Raw genomic sequence first — 23,830 nt, 5'->3', positions numbered from 1 at the left:
ACATAGGGGCATCAAGGCGCCACCATAGTCTAACTGGTTTGCGGAACAAGAAATAAATGGCAACAGTCTAATTTTTGGAACAAGGCAATATATCCGGAAAAACAGGCATCAAGGCTACAACGCCAACACTAGAGAAGAAAAGGCATCACAATTTTCAAGCGAAAGAGTAAACAACATTTCCTTTTGTCACTTGACTGACTTCTAAAGTGTGAACTCAGATGAGTAAGGCAATATCATAGCTGACCACAAAAGACCACCAACAGCTGGAAGCTGGGCAGTCAATCAGGCACAGCATTTGCCACTCTATTTCTTCATTAATTGTAGTCATTTCACATGTTATTGGGAAAACGAAAATTATTAAAAAGACTAAACACACACCATTAACCCCAGGCACCACCACCAGGCAACTTCATCATTCTTTCAGTTATATACTAATTAGTTGAAATATACTACTTCATCATTCTTTCAATTATTTGCTACCTTTCAAGTTCCAACTAATTAGTATATTTTCACCAAAGCATAATAAAAATATCTAATCTTCTTTTTTCGAAGCAAATACCATACACACATACCTTAGAGCATTCTTCGAATACCAGGTGGGCATTACCAAAGCAGAAATCCACAAGCTGCATATAATCCATCCAATCTGATTCTTGTGATAGAGTATATACCCCAACTCACTTGCACTCCTAGTTTTGAACTTTTGATGCACTTGCAATCCCTCTCAAATTTCCAAAACTCTGTGGATTGAACATCATCGGTCCAGTTGGGACCAAAGTTCTGTAGGTGATGCACAACCATGAAAGCTAAACCCCCATTATTCTGAACTACATCATCATCGAGAGTACTATTGCCATACATTACATTGCTTTTAATTTAGTGAATAACCGAATAACAAACACCAAGCAGTGTTGTTTGAATGAGAATGTGAAATTAATCTTTCAAAGTTCTGAATTCCAATGACCCCCCTAATCATTAGGTAACCCCATGTTATCCCAACTGAGCCAGTGAATCATAAAGACTGCCATAAGGATATGCTGTAATTACCGGCTTAATAAGGATCTCCCTACCAGCAGGAGTTAGGTGCACATTCTTCCATCCCTGAATCGTATTAGTCACCCTTTCTTACAAAGACAGTGCTTGCTTTTCTGAATTTTCCCCACATTGGGTAACCCCAAATATTTTCCAGGTCGTCTGCTGAAATAAGATAACAAATCCAAAGTTAAAAGATAATCTTTCACTATTCCATCTTGGGGTATTATTTGGTCTTTCATCATCTGAAAGGGAACCCTTTTGACAAGTGTATCTCCATAATGAAGGCCTTCGGTGATGTCTAGCTGAGGCACATTCACAAGGAGGACATGTACGTTGTAGCAGACAGCAACAAAAGAATAAGTAAAGAGGGAACACCAATCTTCAAAACTGGGTACTTCAACCCCTAAAAAAGAGGGAGCACCAATCTTCAAAAATGGTACTTCAACCCCAGTACAAGAGGGAGCACCGAATGTAATCTCATGCTCAAATTCATATACATTCAAGCAAAGGCAACAAATCGTAAATTCCTGAATGGTATAATACCAAATGAAGCTTCAAACTTGCAGAATGGCAACAGTTCAATTCTTGGGACTAGACAGCATATCCGGAAATAGGGGCATCAAGGCCACCACGGTTTGCAGAAAAAGAAATAAATGGCAACAATCTAATTCTTGGGACAAGGAAACATACTAATCCAAGGCAACAATATTCTCTCTCTCTCTCTGTGGCAACAGAATCATGTTAATCCCTATCAAATGGTAACCCAATTATGTGAGATAAATGAAACAACTGAGGCAGCAAGCTCTCTCTTTTCAAGGCAACAATCATGAACATTAATCATGGCAACAGAATCAATCAATATCCAAGGCAACATATATTAATCCGAGGCAACAGAATCACAAAGGCAAACAAGCAAGGCAACAAGCTTTCTCTCGTTTCAAGGCTTCAAGGCAACAGAATCGATTAATCCAAGGCAACCCAATTAGAGAATCAAGCCAAAAGAAAGAAAAGAGCGAGAGAGCCAATTCTTACACAAGACTGAGCAAAGAGAGACGATCGAATTGCCTATCCGAGAAACGGGACACTTTACCAGAAATGGAATTGGGTGATTTGGGTCTCTCTTCTCTCTCCCTTCTCTTTCTCTGTGTCTCTCGCTCTAGATAAGAGGGAACACCAATCTTGAATACTAGTACTTCAACCCCTAGATAAGAGGGAGCACCAATCTTCAAAAATGGTGCTTCAACCCCAGTACAAGAGGGAGCACCGAATGTAATCTGATGCTCAGATTCATATACATTCAAGCAGAGCCAACAAGGCAACATAATCGATTAATCCAAGGCAACCCAATTGAGAATCAAGCCAAAAGTAAGAAGAGAGAGAGAATTTCATGCTAAAATTGAAGCAAAGATAGAGCGAGAGAGAGCCAGTTCTTACACAAAACTGAGCGACGAGAGACGATTATCGATCCGAGAAACGGGACACCTTACCGGAAATGGAATTGGGTAATTTGGGTCTCTCGTCTTTCTCCTTTCTCTGTGTCTCTCGCTCTCTCCCTTCTCTCTCTCTCTCTCAGTCTTTTTCTGCATAACGGACAGGAATCCCCAAAACACCAAAAGATAAGGAATTGGGGTTTGAAATTTGAATTAAAGTAGGATTAGGTAAATGTTTAGAGTCGGTAGAGGCTTTAGGGTCGGTAGAACCCTCTTTCCTTTCTACTTCCTTTTCTTTTTTCTTTCTTTCCCTTATCAAATATTTGTTCGTCTTTTTCTATTGTTTTAATTACAAATTAAATTTTTCTAAAGATAAAGAATTTTGTGGAGATTCTCTCAAAATAGAGCATGAGATTAGAGAATCAAGTTGATATTCGAGAAAAAAATTAATTAATTTCGGTAAAAACAACTGTTGATGTTTACAATTCTTGTTATTTAGGAAACTCATAGTGTTGCTAACTATGGGTTGGTTCAAGATATTAATTCTATTTCTTTAGCTCAAGTGTACATGCTGATTTTAAGGTTGTACATGTTATTCATCAAGCAAATACCGAGCACATGTTTTGACTTGGACACCTTTAGTTTCAAAACTATCGTAATTGTAAATTGTTTTTATACGTGAATATTATGTTCACCAATTAGTTCGTTATGCGAAAAGGGAAGAAAAAATGCATTTTATAAATATAAATAAAAAGGAAAAGAAAAAGGAAAAAGTGTTTTATAAAGGGAGAATTGGAAAAGCAACGCTTTCAGAGAAGCTGTTCTACAATTTTTGTCTTGGTTAAGGTCAGATTCCTTTCTCTTGTGCTATGTCGATTATAGTAATACTATTTATGTGGTTCATGATGTTAATGTTTATAATTTAATTGTTTTACTGTCCAAATTTGTTAATGAAAATCTACGATTTATTTACTTTTGTGTATTCGACATGTTCAAGCTTTTGATATGTTCATCGATCTGTCATTTTAAAGAGGAATTGGGTCTGATTTATTGGTTTTTTAAACTGGGTTGAAGAAGATGGCCTCATAGGTTTCTATTAAGATGTTGAAACTTATGGCTTTTAGTTTTAGATTTCATTGGTCTTCTATGCATTTTCAAATGAATAATGTACAACAAATGCTTGATTGAGTTGATTCGTTCATCAAACACGTCTGACTATAGTGATCATTGGTAGTGTTTTTCACTGTTGTCCATATGTATTTGGTATTTTCTACACTGGTTTAAATGTGTATCTATGTTCTCGAAGTGATGTACATCACATTGCCCATTTCTTTTCCTTCCCAATTGAGGATATCTAGAAAAGTTTCTTCTTGTGATTCAAAGAATCAGGTGGTTTGGAGGCTCATTGGTGCTGAATTTGCGACTTCTCTACTTTTCTTTTGGTTGTCTGATAATGTAAGTTTCATGTTTTTATTTTATTGCTAACGTAGTTGCCTAAATTGGCTTGTGTGTACGAAAATATATATTTTGTTAGAGAGAGAGAGAGATGTGATTTCTCTTATATATTCCACTCATTATTTTTCTTAAAACATAAGGGCGGATAAGGAACATGTTGATCAGAAGAAGTACCTTGAAGAGTTTTGCAAGCCAAAATGTGTAAAACCATTTCTCCAGTACCAGGTATATTTTAGCATTTTTTGTAAATTTGAATTTAATATTGCCGACCTTGTGAAAAATAAACTATTGACTTAGAAGATGAACCACTCAATGTACATTGACATCATTATGGATGATTACAGGCATGTCTTCAGAGGATCCAAGGCGATGCAAGCGGGCACATGCATTGTACAGGACAATATTTTGATCACTGGTCTTGTGTGGACAAATGTGTAAGTACTCCTTGGAGCTTACACTGAATCGTTTAAGTTTCACTTCAGCTAAAACTACCGTTTTGCAATGCAGGTTGCACCAAAGCTCTTTGAAAAACTGAAGTGATGCAAAGATCACTTGTTCTAAACATGAAGTCATTTTTCCCTTTCGATTCTGAAACTTCTAGATGTTTCGGAATGATTATTTTTATTTCTGCTAACCTGATGTATGTTGCATAGACTTGGTTTACAATCAATAAAGAAACGCATTGTTATTACACTTAATAGTTTGGTTCAACCATAGTAGGTGCCCAGAAACCCCACCCCCACTTGAAAATTTGAATTTCATAATCACAAAGTACTGTAATGGTTTCTACAGCATTCAGAACAAACGTTGAAGTGAAAATTACACACTTGAATTTGATGAAAGAATGTCAATGAAAACTTATCTCAATAGAACCATAAGGTATAAATGGTTCTGGCAACCCTCTTGCTGCAAATCAATGTAAATGAATGCCTAATATTTAACAATAAAATCTTTTCCACTAATATCCTTAAGCTCGAACTAAACCGCCTGCGCAAAATGCAGCTTATGACATACCCACAGGGCGAAAAGGAACCAAAGTTGCAGTCACGAGGAGACAACAGTTCACTTGCTGAATAAGCTGTTCTTTCCTCTCTAGATTCATTTAGATAGAAGAGTATCAGTATAGTATGATTCAATGATATATCTTTTTAAATGCCTCCCTTCTGCTTGAGAGTGATCTTATCACCCAAACTGAGGGCAATTCCCTGGGTCTTGCTCCTTATCCGGATGTATCCACTAAGCTTTCCATCCACTTGCTTTTCAATGCTCACATTCACCAAGGCATCCTCTCCAAACACACTCTTTGCATACAAGTTAGCTGCTAAGAATCCACACTGACCATCCAAAGCCGATCTGGAACTCAATCACAAAGAAAAAGATTAAGAGCCAAAAAAATGGAAACAAAAAAAAACGCAAGTAAATGTACTTTCATGCAAAGAAAACAATGCGTTCATCAGCTATGCTCTATGGATGTAAAGTACAATAACTTTATGCAATGTGCAGTTCAGAAGAGACTGAATCATCGTCACTGGCCCTCAATATTCATCTTTTTATCTCTAAGCTATGCTCTAAGGATGTAAAGTACAGTAACTTTTTGCAATATGCAGTTCAGAAGAGACTGAATTCGTCCTTATTGGCCCTATTTAGTTATCTAATTGCGATGCATGGATTTCATCAGCTATGCTCTAAGGATGTAAAGTACTGCAACATTTTGCATTGTGCAGTTCAGAAGCCACTGAATTGTCCTCATTATTTGTTAATTATCTCTATCAAAACAATGACCAAAATCATCTATAAGCCCCACTCCACCATCAGCCCCAGCATAAAGCAATGGACATTGAATGCATTTCTACCATTACAAATTCCAACAGTTTATGCCCCGTTTCTTACTTGGAACATAACTCTATGTAACCGAAATCCGGTTACATGCCTAGCATGAGCACAAGTTTGAGTAAAACTACGTGGTTTTCACATAGATGCTTGCAGTGGCACCAAACTGGGCTTGAGATTGTAAAATCTTATACAATGCCGCATTTTTTTCACTCAACTGTGAAATTTAGTAAGGTAATTATAACCAGCAAAACAAGACAACTTACGGTGCAGTGAGGCACTTCATATTAGTTGACTTCATAATATGGTCAAGAAATTCCTTCTCGTCTTGAATTACAGTATTGACTGCAACCTGAAATGGATAACTTCCTCATCAATATTTGGCACAATTGGCAGTCATGTCCATACAGCAAAAGAAAATGGTTGCTAAACCAGATTACAAATTAAGGGCAGCTCATAAAACACAAAGACAACAATGTAACAACTGGGTCAAAAACACATGGTATATGAATACAAATAAAATACACATTTGATGTCAGTATTCAGGCTGTTCAAACAAGCAAAACTTGTTACCTCACCCAGTTAATACATAGTAAAAGCAAACAAGATTAACTAAATTGAACATAAAAGGTATCAGTGTTAAGTGAATATTGTGAAAGAAAATTGCACCAAATGGCATGGTGCTTTTACTAGATAAAAACAACATTATGGCAGGTTTCGCTGTTAAATGATTATGTCTAATTGTCTATATACTCCATTCAACCAAAAGCCTTGCACTATTTGTGTATAAACCTACTAATACAGAACTTGCAGGATATTTATGTTTTGCATATTCCAAACAAAAGTGCATTCCACTATAGACTCAGAAAAACAAGAACAAAACAAAATAGGTGAGGGAAAAATTCTTCCAAACTGGTATAATGTCATAGTACTGCCACACAAAAAGCTTCTCAACTTTGGGAAACCAAAAAAAGAAAGAGTTATAAATTCACTTGTTTTGTAAAACCTATAGCCTCTAGACAATTGACCACCCAAAAAAAACCCAAACTGATAAGATCATCTAGATTTGTACTAAGATCATCTAGAATTGTACTAAGTACCTAAATTTATCCTAGAGGATATCTTTCGTAAAGTCGGTTTCACTACTAACTAATAAAGGACCCAATGGTACCACTGATAATACAACGAAAACATTAAATATATTATTTTTACCATGATTCTATAGTAATCAAATCAGTAAACTTTGACGAAATATATGGGGGTGTTAAATAAATAACCAAATTACCACAAATATATTATTTTTTATAAGAGGAAATGCAATGATGGCAAGAGAAAGTTACCAAACCAAAAAATGAATATAACTGAGAACTTAATAAAACAGTAACAGTACCGCCAGTAAAGTCCGAAAACTAGTAGTAGGAAGATAATCATGAGATTCATTTTATTACTTGGTGCAGAAACAGGCTAGAAAGGAGTGCTACATACCTTGTTCTCCCACTCAAATTCAGCCCACATGGTTCTGAAAGCTCCATCACTACAAACAGCAGGAGAAATGTAATCCATAATGTCAATATGAATATCATTGAGGACAATAACAGTTCGCTCATGCACATTTGAGGTCTCATAAACAATGTTTCCAAATATGACTCCCGTCTCTGTTGAGGACACCTTGATACTGGCTTTTATTTTTTTACTAGATTCAGGAGCCAGAGTATAATTCTGTGGCCGCTCAACAAGTTTAAGATCACCCATAGTTGCCAACTCCAAGCACAAATTTTGTAAGGTCTCCTTGGTTCGATTGATTACGGTGACATCAAGGACAATATCATAATGATGAACAGTTACATATGCTTCGGCATACACTGGGTCACTAAATCCAGTGAGCTGGAGAATTCGGTTGAGCTTGTTTGCAGCATCCCCTTCCTTAATGAACTCTCCTGTAGCACGTTTTAAATCATCTTGAACCTCATCTTCGAGTTCCAGTTGGCTCATACCCTTCAATTTGGATATAAAGAGAAAATTAACTTAAATAACTTATCAGTCATACATGTAATACCATAATATGGAAAAAGGATAATCACATTTAGCTATTGCAAACATAAATATTCATAAGACAAAGTTGTTCAAAACTATGTCACAATTCTGGTCCATGAAAAAGAATCTATAAAATCCCACCGAATTCCATATACATGATGGTATCTATGTAGAAAATATGAGAATAATCAATAATTTCAGCCCAGCAGAAAAAGAATAAGGAAAGAGCAAGCTCATATAATACATTTTAATCTGTATTTTAGATAAGTAGTGAACAAAAAGACAATCAACCGCGAAATGTAGCCAGTACAGATTTCTCAGCATAGAAATTGATCAATGATAACAGTACTTTGGTTGAAGGAGTACAGAAGTCATACCTTCCTGCTCTTTAAATGGTAGAAGTCAATAAGGTCATCCGGCTGTGCATGAGAAATCTGAGCCCTTGCTCTAATTTCCTCTGTTTCCCTTAGTTGTTGTTCTGTAAGCATACTAACAAAACTTTGACGGCAAGATTGCAGCCATATATTCCTTATCTCATCACTAGTATTGCATAGTAATCGTATGCAGAGGACAATCCTATCATATGAATCGTTGTCAATTGGATGTGGAAGGACTGGAGATTGGCCTAATTGCAACATAGAGACAAAAATCAACAGTGTTTGTGTAGATGCCTTATGCACTTCCACCTTAGATGGCTGGACCTCTTCCAATCTCAGAACAAGCTTGGTCAGAGTGCAAGCAACAACTGCCCCAAGAAAAAAGTCACCAGTGAGAAGCAGGGATCTCAAGTTCCCAGATGCTAAGGATCCTTGGACAAAGGTAGGTGGGGAGAAAGCAGTTTCAGATGCTGCACTCTGTGTAGCATAAGTCCCATCAGAAAGAATAGCTGGTCTTTTAGAAGACACAGTCATGGAGTTCACTTGCTGAACCTTCTTTGAAGAATCATTACCTTCATCTTCTTCTGAGCGTGAGTAAAAAGGCAATTCTCCAAGACACTGTTTAATTGTTGCGAGTCCACTTTCAACTTCAGAAAGTGATAGGCAGTATTCTCCAACAATCCAAAGAGCACAAGCACAAACACGTGATGCTCGGATTTGGTAAAATGTGTCCAATAGTCTTGTTATTATAGACACCCTAAGTTTAGGATTGGTTTCGATTATCTCCCGAACAAACACAATCACATCAGTGGCTGAAGCAACATTGCTGTCTCCCAAGAAATCCATCAACAAATGCACCACTGTGCTCGCAACTTCTGGGAACTTTACTGCACAAGAATGAATGGCCTGAATAAGCATCTGCCTGTATTCACCATTCTTCTCTAGCTCTCCATTTTGAGTCTTCACAACTTCCTTTTTCAAAGTAAGAACAACCTCATTTATGTTCCGGTTAGTAACCAGCTCAAGAACAATGTCTAGAGTCTTCCTACGGACGTCAAGATTTGGACTAGAAAGTGCCCTAAGAATGTCCATGAACATATCAGCCATAACTTCTCTATGAGAAGACTTTAGCTCATTCAGCCGATCAAGGACAATAAGCTTCACATTGTTGTCACTCTGAGAAAGAAGAAGCTGACAGTAGGTGTTGGCAGCAGCTCTAATAGCAGTAGGGGCATATGACAAGGAAACAAGTGTCCCAGCACATTCATAAACAACTGCAGTTGACGGCACATTCAGTAATGATATAATGATCTTAATGTACCTCCCCTTCTCTCCACGGTTTGTCCGGCACACTTTCCGTATCAGGTCTAACACAATCATCTGCAGCAATTCACCCCATTCAGAGACCTTATCAACATTGGTCAAAAGATAATTAACTGCACGCTCCTGGGCACAAGTGAAGAGCATGAGAAACGCGTTCCGCTTAGCAGATGGATCCTGCTCCGTCGAAAGAAGTTTCTCGATCATTTCAGGCGCATCAACCAAAATTTGCTCACCCTGTGGCAGCTTGTATATGGACATCATAGCTAATATGGCATTTCTCCTAATATAAGGATGCCTGTGCTCCAAATTTTGCAATACAGAAGGGATTAACGGCTCAATTATCTCGGCCTCATTCAACCGGCAAAGAAACCTCAAAGTTACACCACGGATATACTCATTGGGGTGCTGTAGGTTGTTCCTCAGATTTTGGCAAATCAAAATCATTTCAGGTAAGACTCTGCCCTTTGCATCAGTTTTCTCAATTATCTCCAAATATAACAGAAGCAGTTTCTGGACAGTGTGATCCTCAGAAGGCAAAACATATCTAACAATGGTGATAAAAAGCTGAGGCAACGTTTCTCCATTCAACAAAAGTGAGATTGCCTTCTTCATTGCATCTATCTTTGCCTCTACATCATTGCCTTCAAGAGCTTCTCTGATCTCATTTGCAATCGCGGGTGTTCCTTTATCAAAATGAACTAGCAGACTACAAGAATTCTCCATTTCTCAATTGCTTTCTGAAAAAGAAAAGGAAAAAAAGAAAATAGGTTCATGTTAACATGTATAATCCTGCTTCATATCTGATATATATATTTTAGCTGTTACTGAGGTTATGACAGGATAACAGAAGATGCAGTATGCAACATAATCACAGATAAGATTTCCACATTTAAGTTCTATTGCGATAAATATGTGGTTCATGAACTGAATTGAAAACTTTAACAGAGAACTTAAGCAAACAACAAAGTTTATCAAACAGCATTTTGGATAAGAACTCTTCGGGACAATGTCCACTCCCTATGTGAGAGGGAGTTCATACTTGCACAAAGGTAACATGCATCAAATTCCATGGGTTCATATTACAGTCAATATTATAGTCAACAAAGTTGATTAAATGTTGAATGATCTTTCTACTATCCCACAATACCGCCAACTCACAGTAAGTCAATAACCTCGGTGCTTTTACACCAGGATCTGCCATTCATGGGCAATAAAAAGGTTAACTCTACCAGTCACGGCCATTCTTACTTACAACTCTAAAATGAAATACACAAAGCATATCAAAGTTTATCCTCACTCACACAGATCAAAGTTTATTCAGAACTGAATACTGACTTGAATCTAGTAGGCATCTAAATCCATGTGTTCATACCCTAGTTAACAAAGAGTTGACTAAATGTTGAATAATTTCCCTACTATTCCACGATACCGCAAACTCACAATAACCTCTCTGCTTGCTTACACCGCAACAAGGATCTAGTTGCAGCAATTCATCCGCGATTAAAAGGTTAATCTTACCGAGTCACAGCCACCCTAGCTTACAATTCTAAATCAAAACACACAAATCATCACGAAATTTACTCTCATTCACACAAATCAGATGAAATTCAACTCCAAAACGAAGTTCTCTACAACTAATTATGCAATGCACATCACCGATCTGTTTCTACCTTGACATTCAAGCATCGGATTCATTTTCCATAACCACACGGATCAACAAAGCGAATTTGAAATTCTATCAAACCAGATCAAACATCAAAGCAACGAATCACATATCAGTGAGAACTAACCAAAGCACAAGTTTCAGCATCTGAGTACGGAATTGAAACCAAAAGCATAGAGAAGATGAAGCACAAGCTTTAAACAAAAGGAAGCTTCTAAGATCTGGAGGAATTAGCAGAGAGAGAGAGAGAGAGAGAAAGAGAGAGACTAACCTTATGGGGAGGTATGACAGAAATCAGATCCAAAAGATTTCATTAAGCTTCCTACAAATATTAGTTGCAATCTGTAACTTATAAATTAAGAGAAACCGGGGAGCGCAAGCGCGGCCACCAGTAGCTATCGGGTTCGGATCTGGGCTCGGTTCCGATCTGTACCCGCATCCGGATCCTTTGTTAGTCTCCTTTTTTTTTTTGTTAGTCTCGGTTGGTCTCTTCACTCTTGTTTTCAAATGACAAAGCACATGTGCACGTGGAGAAATATATATGTGGGTAACAGAATGAGGAATGGATGGATAGTTAGGGTTTAGCCTAAACCTGTGATTACAAAAATCAGAAATAATGCTAAGATTCTCTACAATAAATATGTACCCCAACAATGCACTAACTGTTTGTACCTATTTTTAACACGTCGGCCAAATAGGCCGAATCCGTTGGTTGCGAGGAAGATTACAATATTTAATGATAATTATCGCAATTATTTCGTATAATTATCATCATCATTATTGAGATTTGCCGAGATTCATTATTTGGTATTAACACTAATACATACTAAATATTAAAACAACGGTAATATATGGCAATAAATTAACATTATGGCTGATTGGAAGCAATCAAGAGCAAATCGATTCTAACGGTGCCTCAAGAAGAAAGTAAATATGGTGCGATTAAGGAATGAGCAATATGGAGCGTAATCTTTATTCTGGTCATTAAGACCGAAATTCAAATATTTAATTGTATTCTCTTTCTTTAATTATATGTTTGTAATTGTATCTATTCGACCCTCAACCTTATTGTAATATATATTCGACCCTCAACCTCATTGTAAAAGGGTCCCCGACCAACACAACAACACTTCAATACAATCTCAAACACTTCAAATTCTCTACAAATTCTCTACAATACCAATCTTTTCATTCATGTTCTAGCCTAGTTTCTTCTTCTTCTGATCGCTTTCTTTACCTTCTGCACTTTATCGATTTCTTTACATTCTGCACTTTATCGCTTTCTTTACATTCCGCACTTTACTTTCATGCAATTTCTCGCGTCTTTAAATTCATGCACTTTAATTTTTCACAATTACTTCATGCAATTTACGTTTCATGCAATTCAAATTTTTGCCTTTAGATTCTTGTTATTTTACTTTTCGCACTTTACTTCTCACAAATCTTTATTAGAAAACAAAAAAATAGAGCCATTACCGGTGAAAATGAACCTAAAGGCCGAGACGGTTCCTTCCTAGGCCTACAATCACTTGGAAGAAGTCAGATCAAGCACAATAAATTTAATCAAAAACCTCGCTTGGCCAATAGGCCGCGAGTTGGCACGCCCACACACAACCAAGAAAGACGATTGATCTCAAGACCCTCAGCCTCTCTTTTCGGCCAAGACGATTTTTGAGCAAACATCTTTTGGTACGCCTAGTGGGACCCACATGCATTAGGTGTTTCAGTGGGCTAACTAGTAAATGTGTTATAATAGCTACTTTATTTGTTTTGATATAACGGTGACATATCAGAACGATAACTCGATTAATGCGAAGCCAAGAATATTGTTTTCTCAGTTCCCATTATGTTGTCACTAGAGAAAGATCAGACAACACTAAGTTTCACCATGTCACTAGGCGGCAACAATCATTTGACAAAGTGAGGAACTCGTCGACTACCTAGAGCAGACAAGGCACTCTGAGTGCACACACGGACACACAGCCTAACAAACCCCACAAACTCATGTAGGAACTTAATACTGGCAAATAACCATATTTAACTAATAACAATAAGTGCATATCCAACAAATCTTGTATTAATTCTCTAATATAGAGGAGAAAATCACAAAATTTTTAAGGCCCTGTTTGGTAGGCAGGAAATCGTGGTATGGAAAAGGAATTGATTTGGTTTTCCATTCTAAGGGGCTGATTGGTTGTAAATAAACACCGGAAATGAAATAAAAAAAGTAATCTGACTGAAAATTGACTCCCTCATAAAACCTGATTTCAATTACCTTGAAATGGGTGGTATTTTATTTCCATTTCCCACTGTCAAAGTCAAAATTACATAAATTATCCTTCTAATAAATTTTAGATTCTCCTGCTCACGAAATTCTTTTGGGCTCATCTTTCCCGCTATTGTATCAGTATATAACTTTTACTAAAACACTTCTTCTTCCTACAATTATCGTCGTCTTTTAGCAACAGAGAATTGTTGAATCGCAAGGTCTTCTCCTAACAAAAGTACTTCTTCCGAGTTCTCTTTTTTTTTTTTTTTGGAATTGTTAAGTATGAATATCATTATAATCTATTGCACAAGAACATAATTAGAAGGCTCATGATGTTTGATACTTTTAAATTGATTTGTTACCATAACCAGTCTGCCAAGTTTTACTCTTGCCAAAACCACCACTTATTCTAAGTAGTCTCATACTTTGCCTAAAAAATGACTCTGATTCTCTCGGAGCAGAATAAAAGTCTAAAATCTAAGGTTTCAACAAGCAGGCGCTCTCTTGAGGACGCCACTCGTGGTCTTAGGACGACACAGCTGTGTGTCGTTTGTGAATGGTCGGAGTTTGTCTTGTTTGATTCGGCAGCCGATCATGCTATGTTTTCTAGGTTATGAGCTTTCGGTTGTGGAGGATTGCTCTCGACATTGACAAGGACTGTGCAAGGGCGCTGGCGTAGTTGAATAGAGGGTGGTGGATTTTCAGGCTCCGACGACAAGCAAGAATAGAGGGTGGTGGATTTTCTAGCGTTGGCCCTGCCGGAGGATGGTGATGACTGTGATGGTGCGCAATGGCCTTGGACTGAGTTGTTCGTTTCTATGTTTGGAAGGATGGTTACCCCCAGGCTTGTCGACGGCAGGCCTTGGGTGCTCAGTTAAGGTTGCCGAAAATGGATGGACGAAATAGGTTTATGGCTGTTTGGGTTCGGGTTTGGGCCTTTGGGTTTAGACCTAGCCTTAAGCTAAGGGAGAGGGCTTGGTTTTGTGAGCTAGAACAACATGGGCTGGCAAAATTGGAGAGTGGTGAGTTCATGGCCTTTGGTTTAGGCACGGTGGAGCAAGATGCCTCTTCGGAGGTAGGAGTAGTTGGTCCGAGGATGGAACAAAGATCCTTACTCAACTTAATGGGAGGTCTCCCTACTCATCAACAGACAAGTACACCGTTGGGTCTCTAGGCCTTATGTTGATGTTTAGGGCTTTGATTTTGTTTGTGTAGGTTCATTGCTCTCTAGTTGTAATTGTTTCCCTTTTTAGATGACTTTTGTGGTTTTCCTTTTCAGTCTTAGTTTTAGGAAAATAAAGAGTTCACTATGATAGCTTGTAATGGAGTTTACATTTGTGTGACCTAGCAATAGTTGGTCGTATGACTTAAATGCCAATGAAGTATTTACCTCCAAAAAAAAAAAAAATTTACTCTTGCCAGCCATGGTAATAAGACGTAAGTAAAAACAGAATATTCCCAATTCTGACGAAAGCCATCAACTCTAAATGCCAATTTTGGCGTCGGACAAAACGACAAAAAGTTGCAACTCCCCCACGAAAACAGAACAAGAGAAGCAGCTCATGTGTTCTGCACCACAACCACTATCTCCCCCCATTTCTATAGGAGACACCTCAAACTCTCCCACTGGTAAAAAATGTCGCTCGGGGCTTCTGTCTCTGCCACCAACTTGACCCACCAAGCCAAAGTCATCAACACCCACCACCCACATAGCCCTGCGCTTTCCTTTCACGGCAGTGAGATTGTTGGCCGGAACTTGGGGTTTGTGTCCTCACATGCTAGTACTAGGCTGAGGAAGGGTGTTCAGCCTTTAAAGGTTTTGGTTTCTTCAACTGTGTTGTGTGTTTGTAGTTGATAAATTTGTTAGAAATGGGAATTCATGTGGTTTGTTTTGTGATGGGTGTAGGTGGTTTGTGTGGATTATCCGAGACCCGAGCTTGACAATACTGTGAATTTTTTGGAAGCTGCGCTCTTATCTTCCTCCTTTAGATCCTCTCCTCGCCCAGCTAAACCCCTCAAGGTTGCCATTGCTGGTGCAGGTGATCATCTTGTCATAAAACTTTAGAAACAAAATCTTTGAATTTGGTTCATTTCTTGTTTGGTTGGAAGCACCTAATGTATGGTTGTGTGATAATGAACCAGAATTATAGTTAATTGTACTATTTTCTCTGTACTATGTGGGTTCTCATATGATTAATAGGGCAAATTTGGAACGTGTTTTGTAGGTTTGGCTGGTTTGTCAACTGCAAAGTATTTGGCAGATGCAGGTCATAAACCTATCTTACTCGAAGCAAGAGATGTTTTAGGTGGAAAGGTTATTCTTTAACTCTTAACTTTGTATGAATTTGACACAAGATTGCTCTTTGTTTGAAAACGTTAGTACTTTAGAGAAATTAGTTCTTGAAACATAATGTTGGATTGACATCTCGTCATTTTCTAAAGATTGCAGCATGGAAAGATAAAGATGGAGACTGGTATGAAACAGGCCTACATATATTTTGTAAGTTGAGTTCCTTGTAAAAAAAAAGTTTATTTATTATGGCTATATCAACTGGTCATCATACTATTTATGCTAACATTTGGCTGGCTAGATTGGGAGATTCTTTAATCAATCTGGGAAGGAGATTCTATGAGTGTGTTGCCTGAATTAATCTCCTTCTAATCTTTTGCTAATTCTGTCGAGTCCAATATTCTATGTAAAATCTATAGAAGAGAAGCTCTCATAGAACTATTGAAGGTCGAGGAACTTAGACTGCCAGGATTATATGGTAGCAAGGATAAAAATTTGTGAAGAAGTACTTGAAATAGAGTCTCTACTGAAGTATTTGCTTACACGAATTTTACTATTTGAAAATATAAGTTCTTAGCTTATAAGCGACATAGCTAAAAAGGAATAGTGGTAACTACTGTTAGGTGGACATGTACAAAACTTAGATCCAATCAAAATGTTTCTGTATTTTGAAAACGGTTGATAAGGATTACTTATAAAATGATGCTATTTGAAAGTTCTGTTGAACTCTTGATGATTACACAGTTCAGCATCTAATGCATGCTCAATCCTTTTAGTTATCACCTACTATAAAATCCATTGCCTAGGGATCCGATTTCATATCTGGTCAATTATTCCATTAACATTGCTGTGTTTTGTTTTTTCGTAGTCTCCTGTATGCTCTTGATTTATTTCTTCTAGACTTCTTTCATTATATAACCATTTTGGCTTTCTACGTCACCTATCTGTGAATCTGCATTATCTTCGTCTTGCGTGATGAAACTGGTTCCCTTAAATTTCCTTTTAAGAATTTCTTTAAAATTCATTCCTTGAAGCAATTCCTTTTTGGTTGTGTTGGTTAGTTGGGGCTTATCCAAATATTCAGAACTTGTTTGGGGAGCTAGGAATCGATGATCGCTTGCAGTGGAAGGAACACTCTATGATATTTGCAATGCCAAACAAGCCAGGAGAGTTCAGCCGGTTTGATTTCCCTGAAGTTCTGCCAGCACCCTTAAATGGTGAGATATCATCTTGAAGAATGAAATTATATTGATTCTGTAGCACTGCAATTCATTTGGCTCATAGCAACAGAAAGAATTGATGAAAGTGGCTGCTTGTTTTATGAAAACATAATAAAATAATTCTTTATTAATTTAAAGTACTGCAATACCATGTTTACCAATTATTTGACACACACACACATAATATGTCCAATACATATGTATAGCTTGCTACTTAGATGTGATACCATTCTGTGGCATCCTAATCCTATAGATCACCAAGGGTTTGGCTCACAAAAATGTGAGAGTTAACCTTATATCCTAAGTCTTAAAAGGCCATCCCACACGCTAAAGTAAAGATACAAAGTTTTGCTGGCTGATTGATAAACCAGTCATGCAACCAATTAGATTGGCATCCTACGCAAATGTGTTCCTGTCAAAGAAGCTTTGTTTCTTTGATTTTCCTGAGCTTGTAGTGATTTTTGCTGGCAGGAATATGGGCCATATTAAAGAACAATGAGATGCTGACATGGCCAGAAAAAGTGAAGTTTGCTATCGGACTTGTGCCTGCAATTCTTGGTGGACAAGCTTATGTTGAAGCTCAGGACGGCTTGACTGTAAAGGAGTGGATGAGAAAACAGGTACTTTTGTATCATGCGTTTTGGTTTTAATGAAAAGGTTCTTTAATATATATGGGGTCTTGTTTTTTGCCTATGTTTTGCTGAGTGACTCATACTCGGGTGTCTTGTGTGCATGAGCACATCTTGTAAGGATTTGAAAAATTATAAATGTAATATGAGATGGTTGATCCTAGACCCAAACCTGCTTCTTGGTGATTCAAATTCATAAAATTGGAACTGGGCCAAGGTGGGTTAATCTCAATGCTGATTGACTTAGATCAAGTACCTATTTGAAAGTTCAGAATCAATCATATGGCAGTATGAATGACTTGATTAATGTTGTAATCTTGAAGTTTCCTTCATTTTCAGTATTAGTGTTTAGGCTAGATTGAGGAGTCTCTGTTGTACTGTGATAAAGTTTCAGTTTCTTCTCATTTATTCATGTAGGATGTCAATAATAATGATTTTTTAGATAATGATACTATGAAAAACACTCCCTTTTCGATTATTAGCTCATCTCGCACTAGTTATCATGTCATGCACAGGAACAAATAGAAGAATAACCAGGTTATGTGGATTAGGTAGTATGACATGTACTAAAACCTACATGACCCTGATTTGCATAGGCATCTAGGCTTTTTATCTGATTCACATTGCAGCTTTAAATGCAACTTATACAGCATCAGTAAAACATGACTACCCTGGGAGGCACAATGCCAGAAAACTAGTTAACAATCCAGTCTTGAATAATAGCAGACAGGGTGTAGTTGCTGGGTTCAGTAGAGATGGAAGCCCATAATGATGATAAGAGACCAACTATATCCCTAAGCTCCTTGACCCTTGCTTCTTTGTAGTCTTGAGATCCATTTATACCTGTCCAACCATAATACCCAAGATCCCACACCACTTGTGTTGTAGTGGTGCGGCCCTGCGAAGTTATGGATTTTAGAGAGAAGTAGGAGCTGCGGCAAACTTCTAGAGATCTTGGAACTCTATGATAATTGTGCAGTTTTTCTCCTTGAAGAGAAAGAAGGGATAAGCATGAAAAATAATTTCCCAGAAAGATTAGTTGGAGATTGTAAACCAACTACATGAGATGAATGGAAATTTCCTTGTGGAAATGTTTACTTTAATGAGAACTGGACCATGTGGTTGATACTATTGGATGACCAAATGATCTTCTATTTAATTGAATTTTTGTAGAGATGATCTGTGAAGGGCTATTAGAAAATGAACAGTTCCAATGATGCCAAGTGTATATGAATAGAAGAGATAGTTTGGACAAGAATTTAGAAATGGCTCTGGACATCCTTATATTTAGGAATAACTAATACAACTGTTGATGTATTTTTACTTGTCTCAGACAATAACCAGTGATATCTTCTATCTCTCAGGGGATACCTGATCGAGTAACTACTGAGGTGTTTATTGCCATGTCAAAGGCCCTTAACTTTATTAATCCTGACGAGCTCTCCATGCAATGTATATTGATTGCTTTGAATCGATTTCTTCAGGTATGTTGAATGCTTTCACCTTGATTATTCTTAAAATCTTCTTTTCTTCTATTTATCTATCTATATTAATTAAGCCAGAAGGAGTTTTGGAATGGTTAAATTTTTGAAATACCTATAATGCCCTTGATTGATTAAAAGTACAAATTTTAGAATTTAAGAAAGTATGGGTAAAATAGAAAATTCATAAATTGAAATATATAAAAAAACAAATAAATTTATCTTTTACCAACTGCATTTGGCAGTTTTGGTTTGACTTGGGCTCCTTTTCCTATGGAAGNGAAAAAAGGTGGAGATGGGAATAGAGATACGAGGATATTGCAATATTATTTACAAAAATTAATTAACAAAATAAATTTATAATTTTTCTTTTTTTCTAATGCGTAAATTTGTAAAAGTATGAAAGCAAATTGGCAAGCACGCCAAGAGGCTAGTAAGAAATAAAAAGAAAGTAAAAAGAAAACAGATGGAACAAATTTTTATATCATGGTTTGGCTTCATGTGTATCATTAATGGATCTCAGAACCAAGTAGATTTTAGTTTCCTTGTGTTTTACATGGATGTAAGTCAGAACTGAGAAGCAGCATATCTAGAGTAGCATTCCTTGTGAAAGATCTTCAGTTCTTATTTGTGATGAGCTCCATATCTGTAGAGGGGTATATATGATCAGTAATTCATAGACAGCTTTCCGTCACAACCTATCGCTTACTGATCAGTAGTTTTTCTAAACGCAAGGAGAAACACGGTTCCAAGATGGCTTTCCTTGATGGAAGTCCTCCCGAGAGACTCTGTTCACCAATAGTTGATCATATCCAGTCACTCGGTGGTGAAGTCCAACTTAATTCCCGATTACAGAAGATTGAGTTAAATAATGATGGAACTGTGAAGAGTTTTGTCCTAAATAATAACAGTGTGATTGAAGCGGATGCTTATGTATGTGCAGCTCCAGGTGTGGTACAAACTTTCCTGTAAAATATTATAGTTAATGTGTATGTATATCTCAATATCCCTAAGGTGGCTATTTCATTTTCTTCCAAACAGTTGACATCTTCAAGCTTCTAGTGCCTGAAAACTGGAAAGAGATTCCATATTTCAAGAAATTGGACAAACTAGTAGGAGTTCCAGTCATCAATGTACATATATGGTCAGTTTCAAATCTTACATATATTTTCTTTATCACTTGACACGTTGATTCCTTATATCTTTGCTTGACTAGAACTAGATGGTCTGTATTGACAACTTCTAATATATGGAATTACATTCTATGAAATTTACTGGTCTAGAAATTTTATTTGTGAAAACCAAATATCTTATTAGTTTAGGAGGTTGATTGCAACTTAGTTATAGCACAAGTTTATTTTATTCTGTTTTTTTCAAGAGATGGTGATTGGCCATTGCATCTTTCTTTTAGGGTCCTAAACCCTTGACCCACATATGTGGCAAAATGTTACTAATATAATTAAACCTACAGCTGATTTACTTATTTAGCTCAGTTTCTCTTTGGTTTCTGTGTTGTTTTTTGTTTTCTTGTGTGTGTCTTTTTCCTTCTAAACTAAAATATGTATTAGCTGATTGCAGTAATTGGTTAGAGATGTATATATTAAACGAATGTAATGAGTTTTCTTCAATTGCAGGTTTGACAGAAAATTGAAGAACACGTATGATCACCTACTTTTTAGCAGGTCTGTCTCATAACTTATGTTTACTTTGGCATATTAGGTTGTGCTTGCTTGCTTGCAGTATGTATGTCATTAGGTGTTCCGGTTCACCGTGTAGAATCTTAACCTTCTCTCTAGCCTTGTTTGAAGTATGAACTTTCTTATCCAACCATGGATCATATGCACAAGAAAGTGTTAGTAGTAGCTAAGGTTCCTTACCAAAATAAAAGCCAACTATTGATGCTAAGACATGCCTCCCAGGCAAAAACATTCGAAGTAGAGTATGATGGTAAGTTGGTCCTTCTGCCATAACATACTTGGCCGCCTCACATCCTGTGGGAAGCAAATGCAGAATCAGGAAATGAAACTTGAGTATTGATGTCCCTTCAATCCAAAATGGAGTATGTTGTTAGTAACAACCTTTGGACTGATAATATAAGATTTTCATTATAGGGTTACAAGAAAATACACATGCCATTTGGTCTATGAGTTATTTATATGCTTCTGTTTGCTTTTTCGGCTGGTTTATTTGACATACTTTTCTTTTCTTCTGCCAATATTGATTCTAAATCTGACACATGGTTTTCTTAATGCAGGAGCCCTCTTCTAAGTGTATATGCTGATATGTCAGTAACATGTAAGGTAATATCTGTTATTTATTTGTTGTGAACAAGCTCAGTAGACTTTATTATTTTCCCCTCCTGGCTGGCTGCCATTATATAAAGTTATCCGGAAAAGTGGGTACATCGTGCATGCTACCCTTTCGTAATTTTCTGTATCATGAATTATTGTTTGTGGATCATTAGAAACATGTGGTTTTTATTTGGCTGATTCTATTTGACTACATAAGACTTCATTGTTCCCTGAGAAATATCATAGGACTTTTTGTCCTTTTTGAAGCATAAGAGTGTCTCTTACTTCTACATCTGAATAAATGACATTTGTCACTATCAAAAGAGAAAGATGATGAATCCATTTGATATTCATTTACTTAATGAGAAATTCTAGTCTTGTTGGACACTACGATTGAAGCTCATGAGCCTGACTAATTGATTTATTCATAAAATAGTATGCTTTTTGCCATGAACCTTGGATGAAGTAGAGGCATTGGGATGGATTAGAGGTAGTATTAGGTTTAAGTCTTCATGCAAACAACCAGAGAGCAAAAGGCAAGGGTTTATCAAAAGTTACAAATACTGTCATACACTCTCACCTGCATGCCAATTTAGTTCTTGATTTGAACGTAGTCCCTAACACGTAATAACTTTCCCTCACTGAAATTTTATATTTAATTTTTTCTATTTTTGTTTACTTTTGGGCCGAGGCATAATGCATCATAATATTATTGCAGGAGTATTACAATCCAAACCAGTCTATGCTGGAGTTGGTTTTTGCACCAGCTGAAGAATGGATTTCATGCAGCGATTCAGAAATTATTGATGCCACAATGGAAGAACTTGCAAAGCTGTTTCCCGATGAGATAGCTGCTGATCAAAGCAAAGCAAAGATCTTAAAGTACCATGTTGTTAAAACACCAAGGTTTGATTTCATAGCTCGGACTCAATCTTCTTAGGGGTTGGGGTTCTTTGTCTTGGATGAACCTGTGTAAAATATCAACAAACTGTTCGTCCTTTTCTTTTCTTCCTTTTTTTTTTTGGCCCAAAGTATCAACATACTGTCTAATTGCCATGTCTTAGATTGATCAAACATGTACATGGCTAGCTAGACCTTCCGATAGCCAGAAAACTGATTTGGTGTCATTGGGGCTATTTTAGGAGTAAACTTACGAACAGTCCAACTTTTGAAACTAAAAAAAAAAAAAAAAAAAAAAAAAAAAAAAAAAAGAAACAATAAAAGAATCAGAAAGTATGCCCCGGTTTTGGGAGGGAACAACCATCAGACTGCTGGTTCAATATGCCTGTGGTTGTCTTTCTTATGCATGATAGTATAATAACTGCTTTATCAATGATTTGTGTCTCAGGTCTGTGTACAAAACTATACCAGATTGTGAACCTTGCCGTCCATTGCAAAGATCTCCATTGGAGGGTTTCTATTTAACTGGAGACTATACAAAACAAAAATATTTAGCTTCTATGGAAGGTGCTGTTCTATCAGGGAAACTTTGTGCACAGGCAATTGTACAGGTAATTTCCAAGAGGATTCTTAATTTATATAGCATGATAACTCTGTGATCTATTTCCGTTTCAGTCTTACTTCACAAGATTAGCATTGCTAGTCTTAGACATGCAACACTGACCATTGCATTTCTTGTTGAAATACACCACCATTGAGCTTCTACATGTTTTAAAATATGCAGGACTACGAATTGCTCGTTGCTCGTGGCCAGAAAAGGTTGGCTGAGGCAGCTGCTCGATGACACATAAAACTATAATTAGAGGCAACTTTGCTCCATTGTGGGCAGTTACTGAAAGATTGGGTTAGTGGTTGGTTGTAAATGATTGGGTTTTCCAACAATTAGCCACCCATCATCCCCTCGAGAAAATGTATGCAAAGACGAGTTGTCCAGCACTCTTGGTAGTTGGTAGTGCTGTATTAACATTGGTGTGAATTATTGTATGCAATATGATCCTTTTGTGTACATGTATATAACATGTATCTACATACAAATCCGGCCATGAAGTCGGGTCTGTGTCGATCTTCAATTAATCAACAATGAGGAGAAGTTTAAATTCGGAACTCTTCCTTTATAAGAGTTAATTCTGGCTTTCGTCTTTGCAACCACCACAACAGCCACTCTGTGCCAAAATCGAGTTTGGAACCCAACCATATCGGCAGCAGTGGTAATCGTGTATTTCTGGTCGAGGGCTTAGTTGGGTTTATGAACTTAAGGGTATTATTAGAATGTTGCTGGGTGTGGATAGAAATTGGATGATTTTGCTGGGTGTATAAAGTTTGCTGGGTACATCTAGCAGCACCATTATAATAAAGGGAAAATGTCCTAATGCCCAAATATTTGAAAACTAAAGCCCATTCCAATTAAAGTCTTATCTTTGTGCCCATTCTAATGATTCTTGAGAAAAAGACGTTATTACCCTATGTTTAATTAAATCCACACAGTTTTTATCTCTTTCTTCTTCTCTCTCTTCCTGATCCATCTGGTTTCTCTCTCTCTCTC

At 37.1% G+C, this 23,830-nt stretch overlaps 3 protein-coding genes across 3 annotated transcripts; 2 read left to right on the top strand and 1 right to left on the bottom strand.

The window, feature by feature from the left end:
• Positions 1-2,266: 2,266 nt before the first annotated feature.
• On the top strand, positions 2,267-4,460 carry LOC101311187 (cytochrome b-c1 complex subunit 6-like). Its single transcript, XM_004298188.1, has 4 exons — positions 2,267-2,304; positions 4,061-4,145; positions 4,265-4,354; positions 4,428-4,460. The coding sequence occupies exons 1-4, from the start codon at positions 2,267-2,269 to the stop codon at positions 4,458-4,460; spliced, it is 246 nt and encodes an 81-aa protein (XP_004298236.1).
• Positions 4,461-4,623: 163 nt separating this feature from the next.
• LOC101300240 (coatomer subunit beta-1-like) lies at positions 4,624-11,442 on the bottom strand. The gene is made up of 5 exons (XM_004296924.1): positions 11,419-11,442; positions 8,162-10,221; positions 7,236-7,745; positions 6,017-6,102; positions 4,624-5,273 (listed from the first exon to the last, which is right to left on the bottom strand). Exons 2-5 carry the CDS (start codon positions 10,205-10,207, stop codon positions 5,069-5,071), a joined length of 2,847 nt encoding a protein of 948 aa, XP_004296972.1. The 5' UTR covers positions 10,208-10,221; positions 11,419-11,442; the 3' UTR covers positions 4,624-5,068.
• A 3,543-nt stretch (positions 11,443-14,985) lies between these two features.
• LOC101297926 (15-cis-phytoene desaturase, chloroplastic/chromoplastic-like) lies at positions 14,986-23,410 on the top strand. The gene is made up of 14 exons (XM_004296916.1): positions 14,986-15,232; positions 15,323-15,455; positions 15,642-15,730; positions 15,859-15,916; positions 16,768-16,923; positions 17,398-17,546; positions 18,920-19,039; positions 19,772-19,985; positions 20,078-20,180; positions 20,671-20,718; positions 21,291-21,336; positions 22,046-22,233; positions 22,676-22,838; positions 23,012-23,410. Exons 1-14 carry the CDS (start codon positions 15,053-15,055, stop codon positions 23,069-23,071), a joined length of 1,707 nt encoding a protein of 568 aa, XP_004296964.1. The 5' UTR covers positions 14,986-15,052; the 3' UTR covers positions 23,072-23,410.
• Positions 23,411-23,830: the final 420 nt, after the last annotated feature.

This window comes from Fragaria vesca, linkage group LG4 (assembly GCF_000184155.1).
Source record: "Fragaria vesca subsp. vesca linkage group LG4, FraVesHawaii_1.0, whole genome shotgun sequence".
NCBI classification, from domain to species: domain Eukaryota; kingdom Viridiplantae; phylum Streptophyta; class Magnoliopsida; order Rosales; family Rosaceae; genus Fragaria; species Fragaria vesca.
The sequence above is the reverse complement of the archived record's forward strand: the minus strand, read 5'-3'. Positions and strand labels throughout refer to the sequence as shown.

Coding starts and splice junctions, on each gene's coding strand:
- LOC101311187 (XM_004298188.1), top strand. CDS start 2,267: ATGGTGCTTCAACCCCAGTACAAGAGGGAGCACCGAAT. Junction 4,146..4,264: donor AACCATTTCTCCAGTACCAG/GTATATTTTAGC, acceptor GGATGATTACAG/GCATGTCTTCAGAGGATCCA. Junction 4,355..4,427: donor GGTCTTGTGTGGACAAATGT/GTAAGTACTCCT, acceptor TTTGCAATGCAG/GTTGCACCAAAGCTCTTTGA.
- LOC101300240 (XM_004296924.1), bottom strand. CDS start 10,207: ATGGAGAATTCTTGTAGTCTGCTAGTTCATTTTGATAAAGGAACACCC. Junction 7,746..8,161: donor ACCATTTAAAGAGCAGGAAG/GTATGACTTCTG, acceptor TCCAAATTGAAG/GGTATGAGCCAACTGGAACT. Junction 6,103..7,235: donor AATTTGAGTGGGAGAACAAG/GTATGTAGCACT, acceptor TATCCATTTCAG/GTTGCAGTCAATACTGTAAT.
- LOC101297926 (XM_004296916.1), top strand. CDS start 15,053: ATGTCGCTCGGGGCTTCTGTCTCTGCCACCAACTTGACCCACCAAGCC. Junction 19,040..19,771: donor CTTTGAATCGATTTCTTCAG/GTATGTTGAATG, acceptor TCTAAACGCAAG/GAGAAACACGGTTCCAAGAT. Junction 21,337..22,045: donor ATATGTCAGTAACATGTAAG/GTAATATCTGTT, acceptor ATATTATTGCAG/GAGTATTACAATCCAAACCA.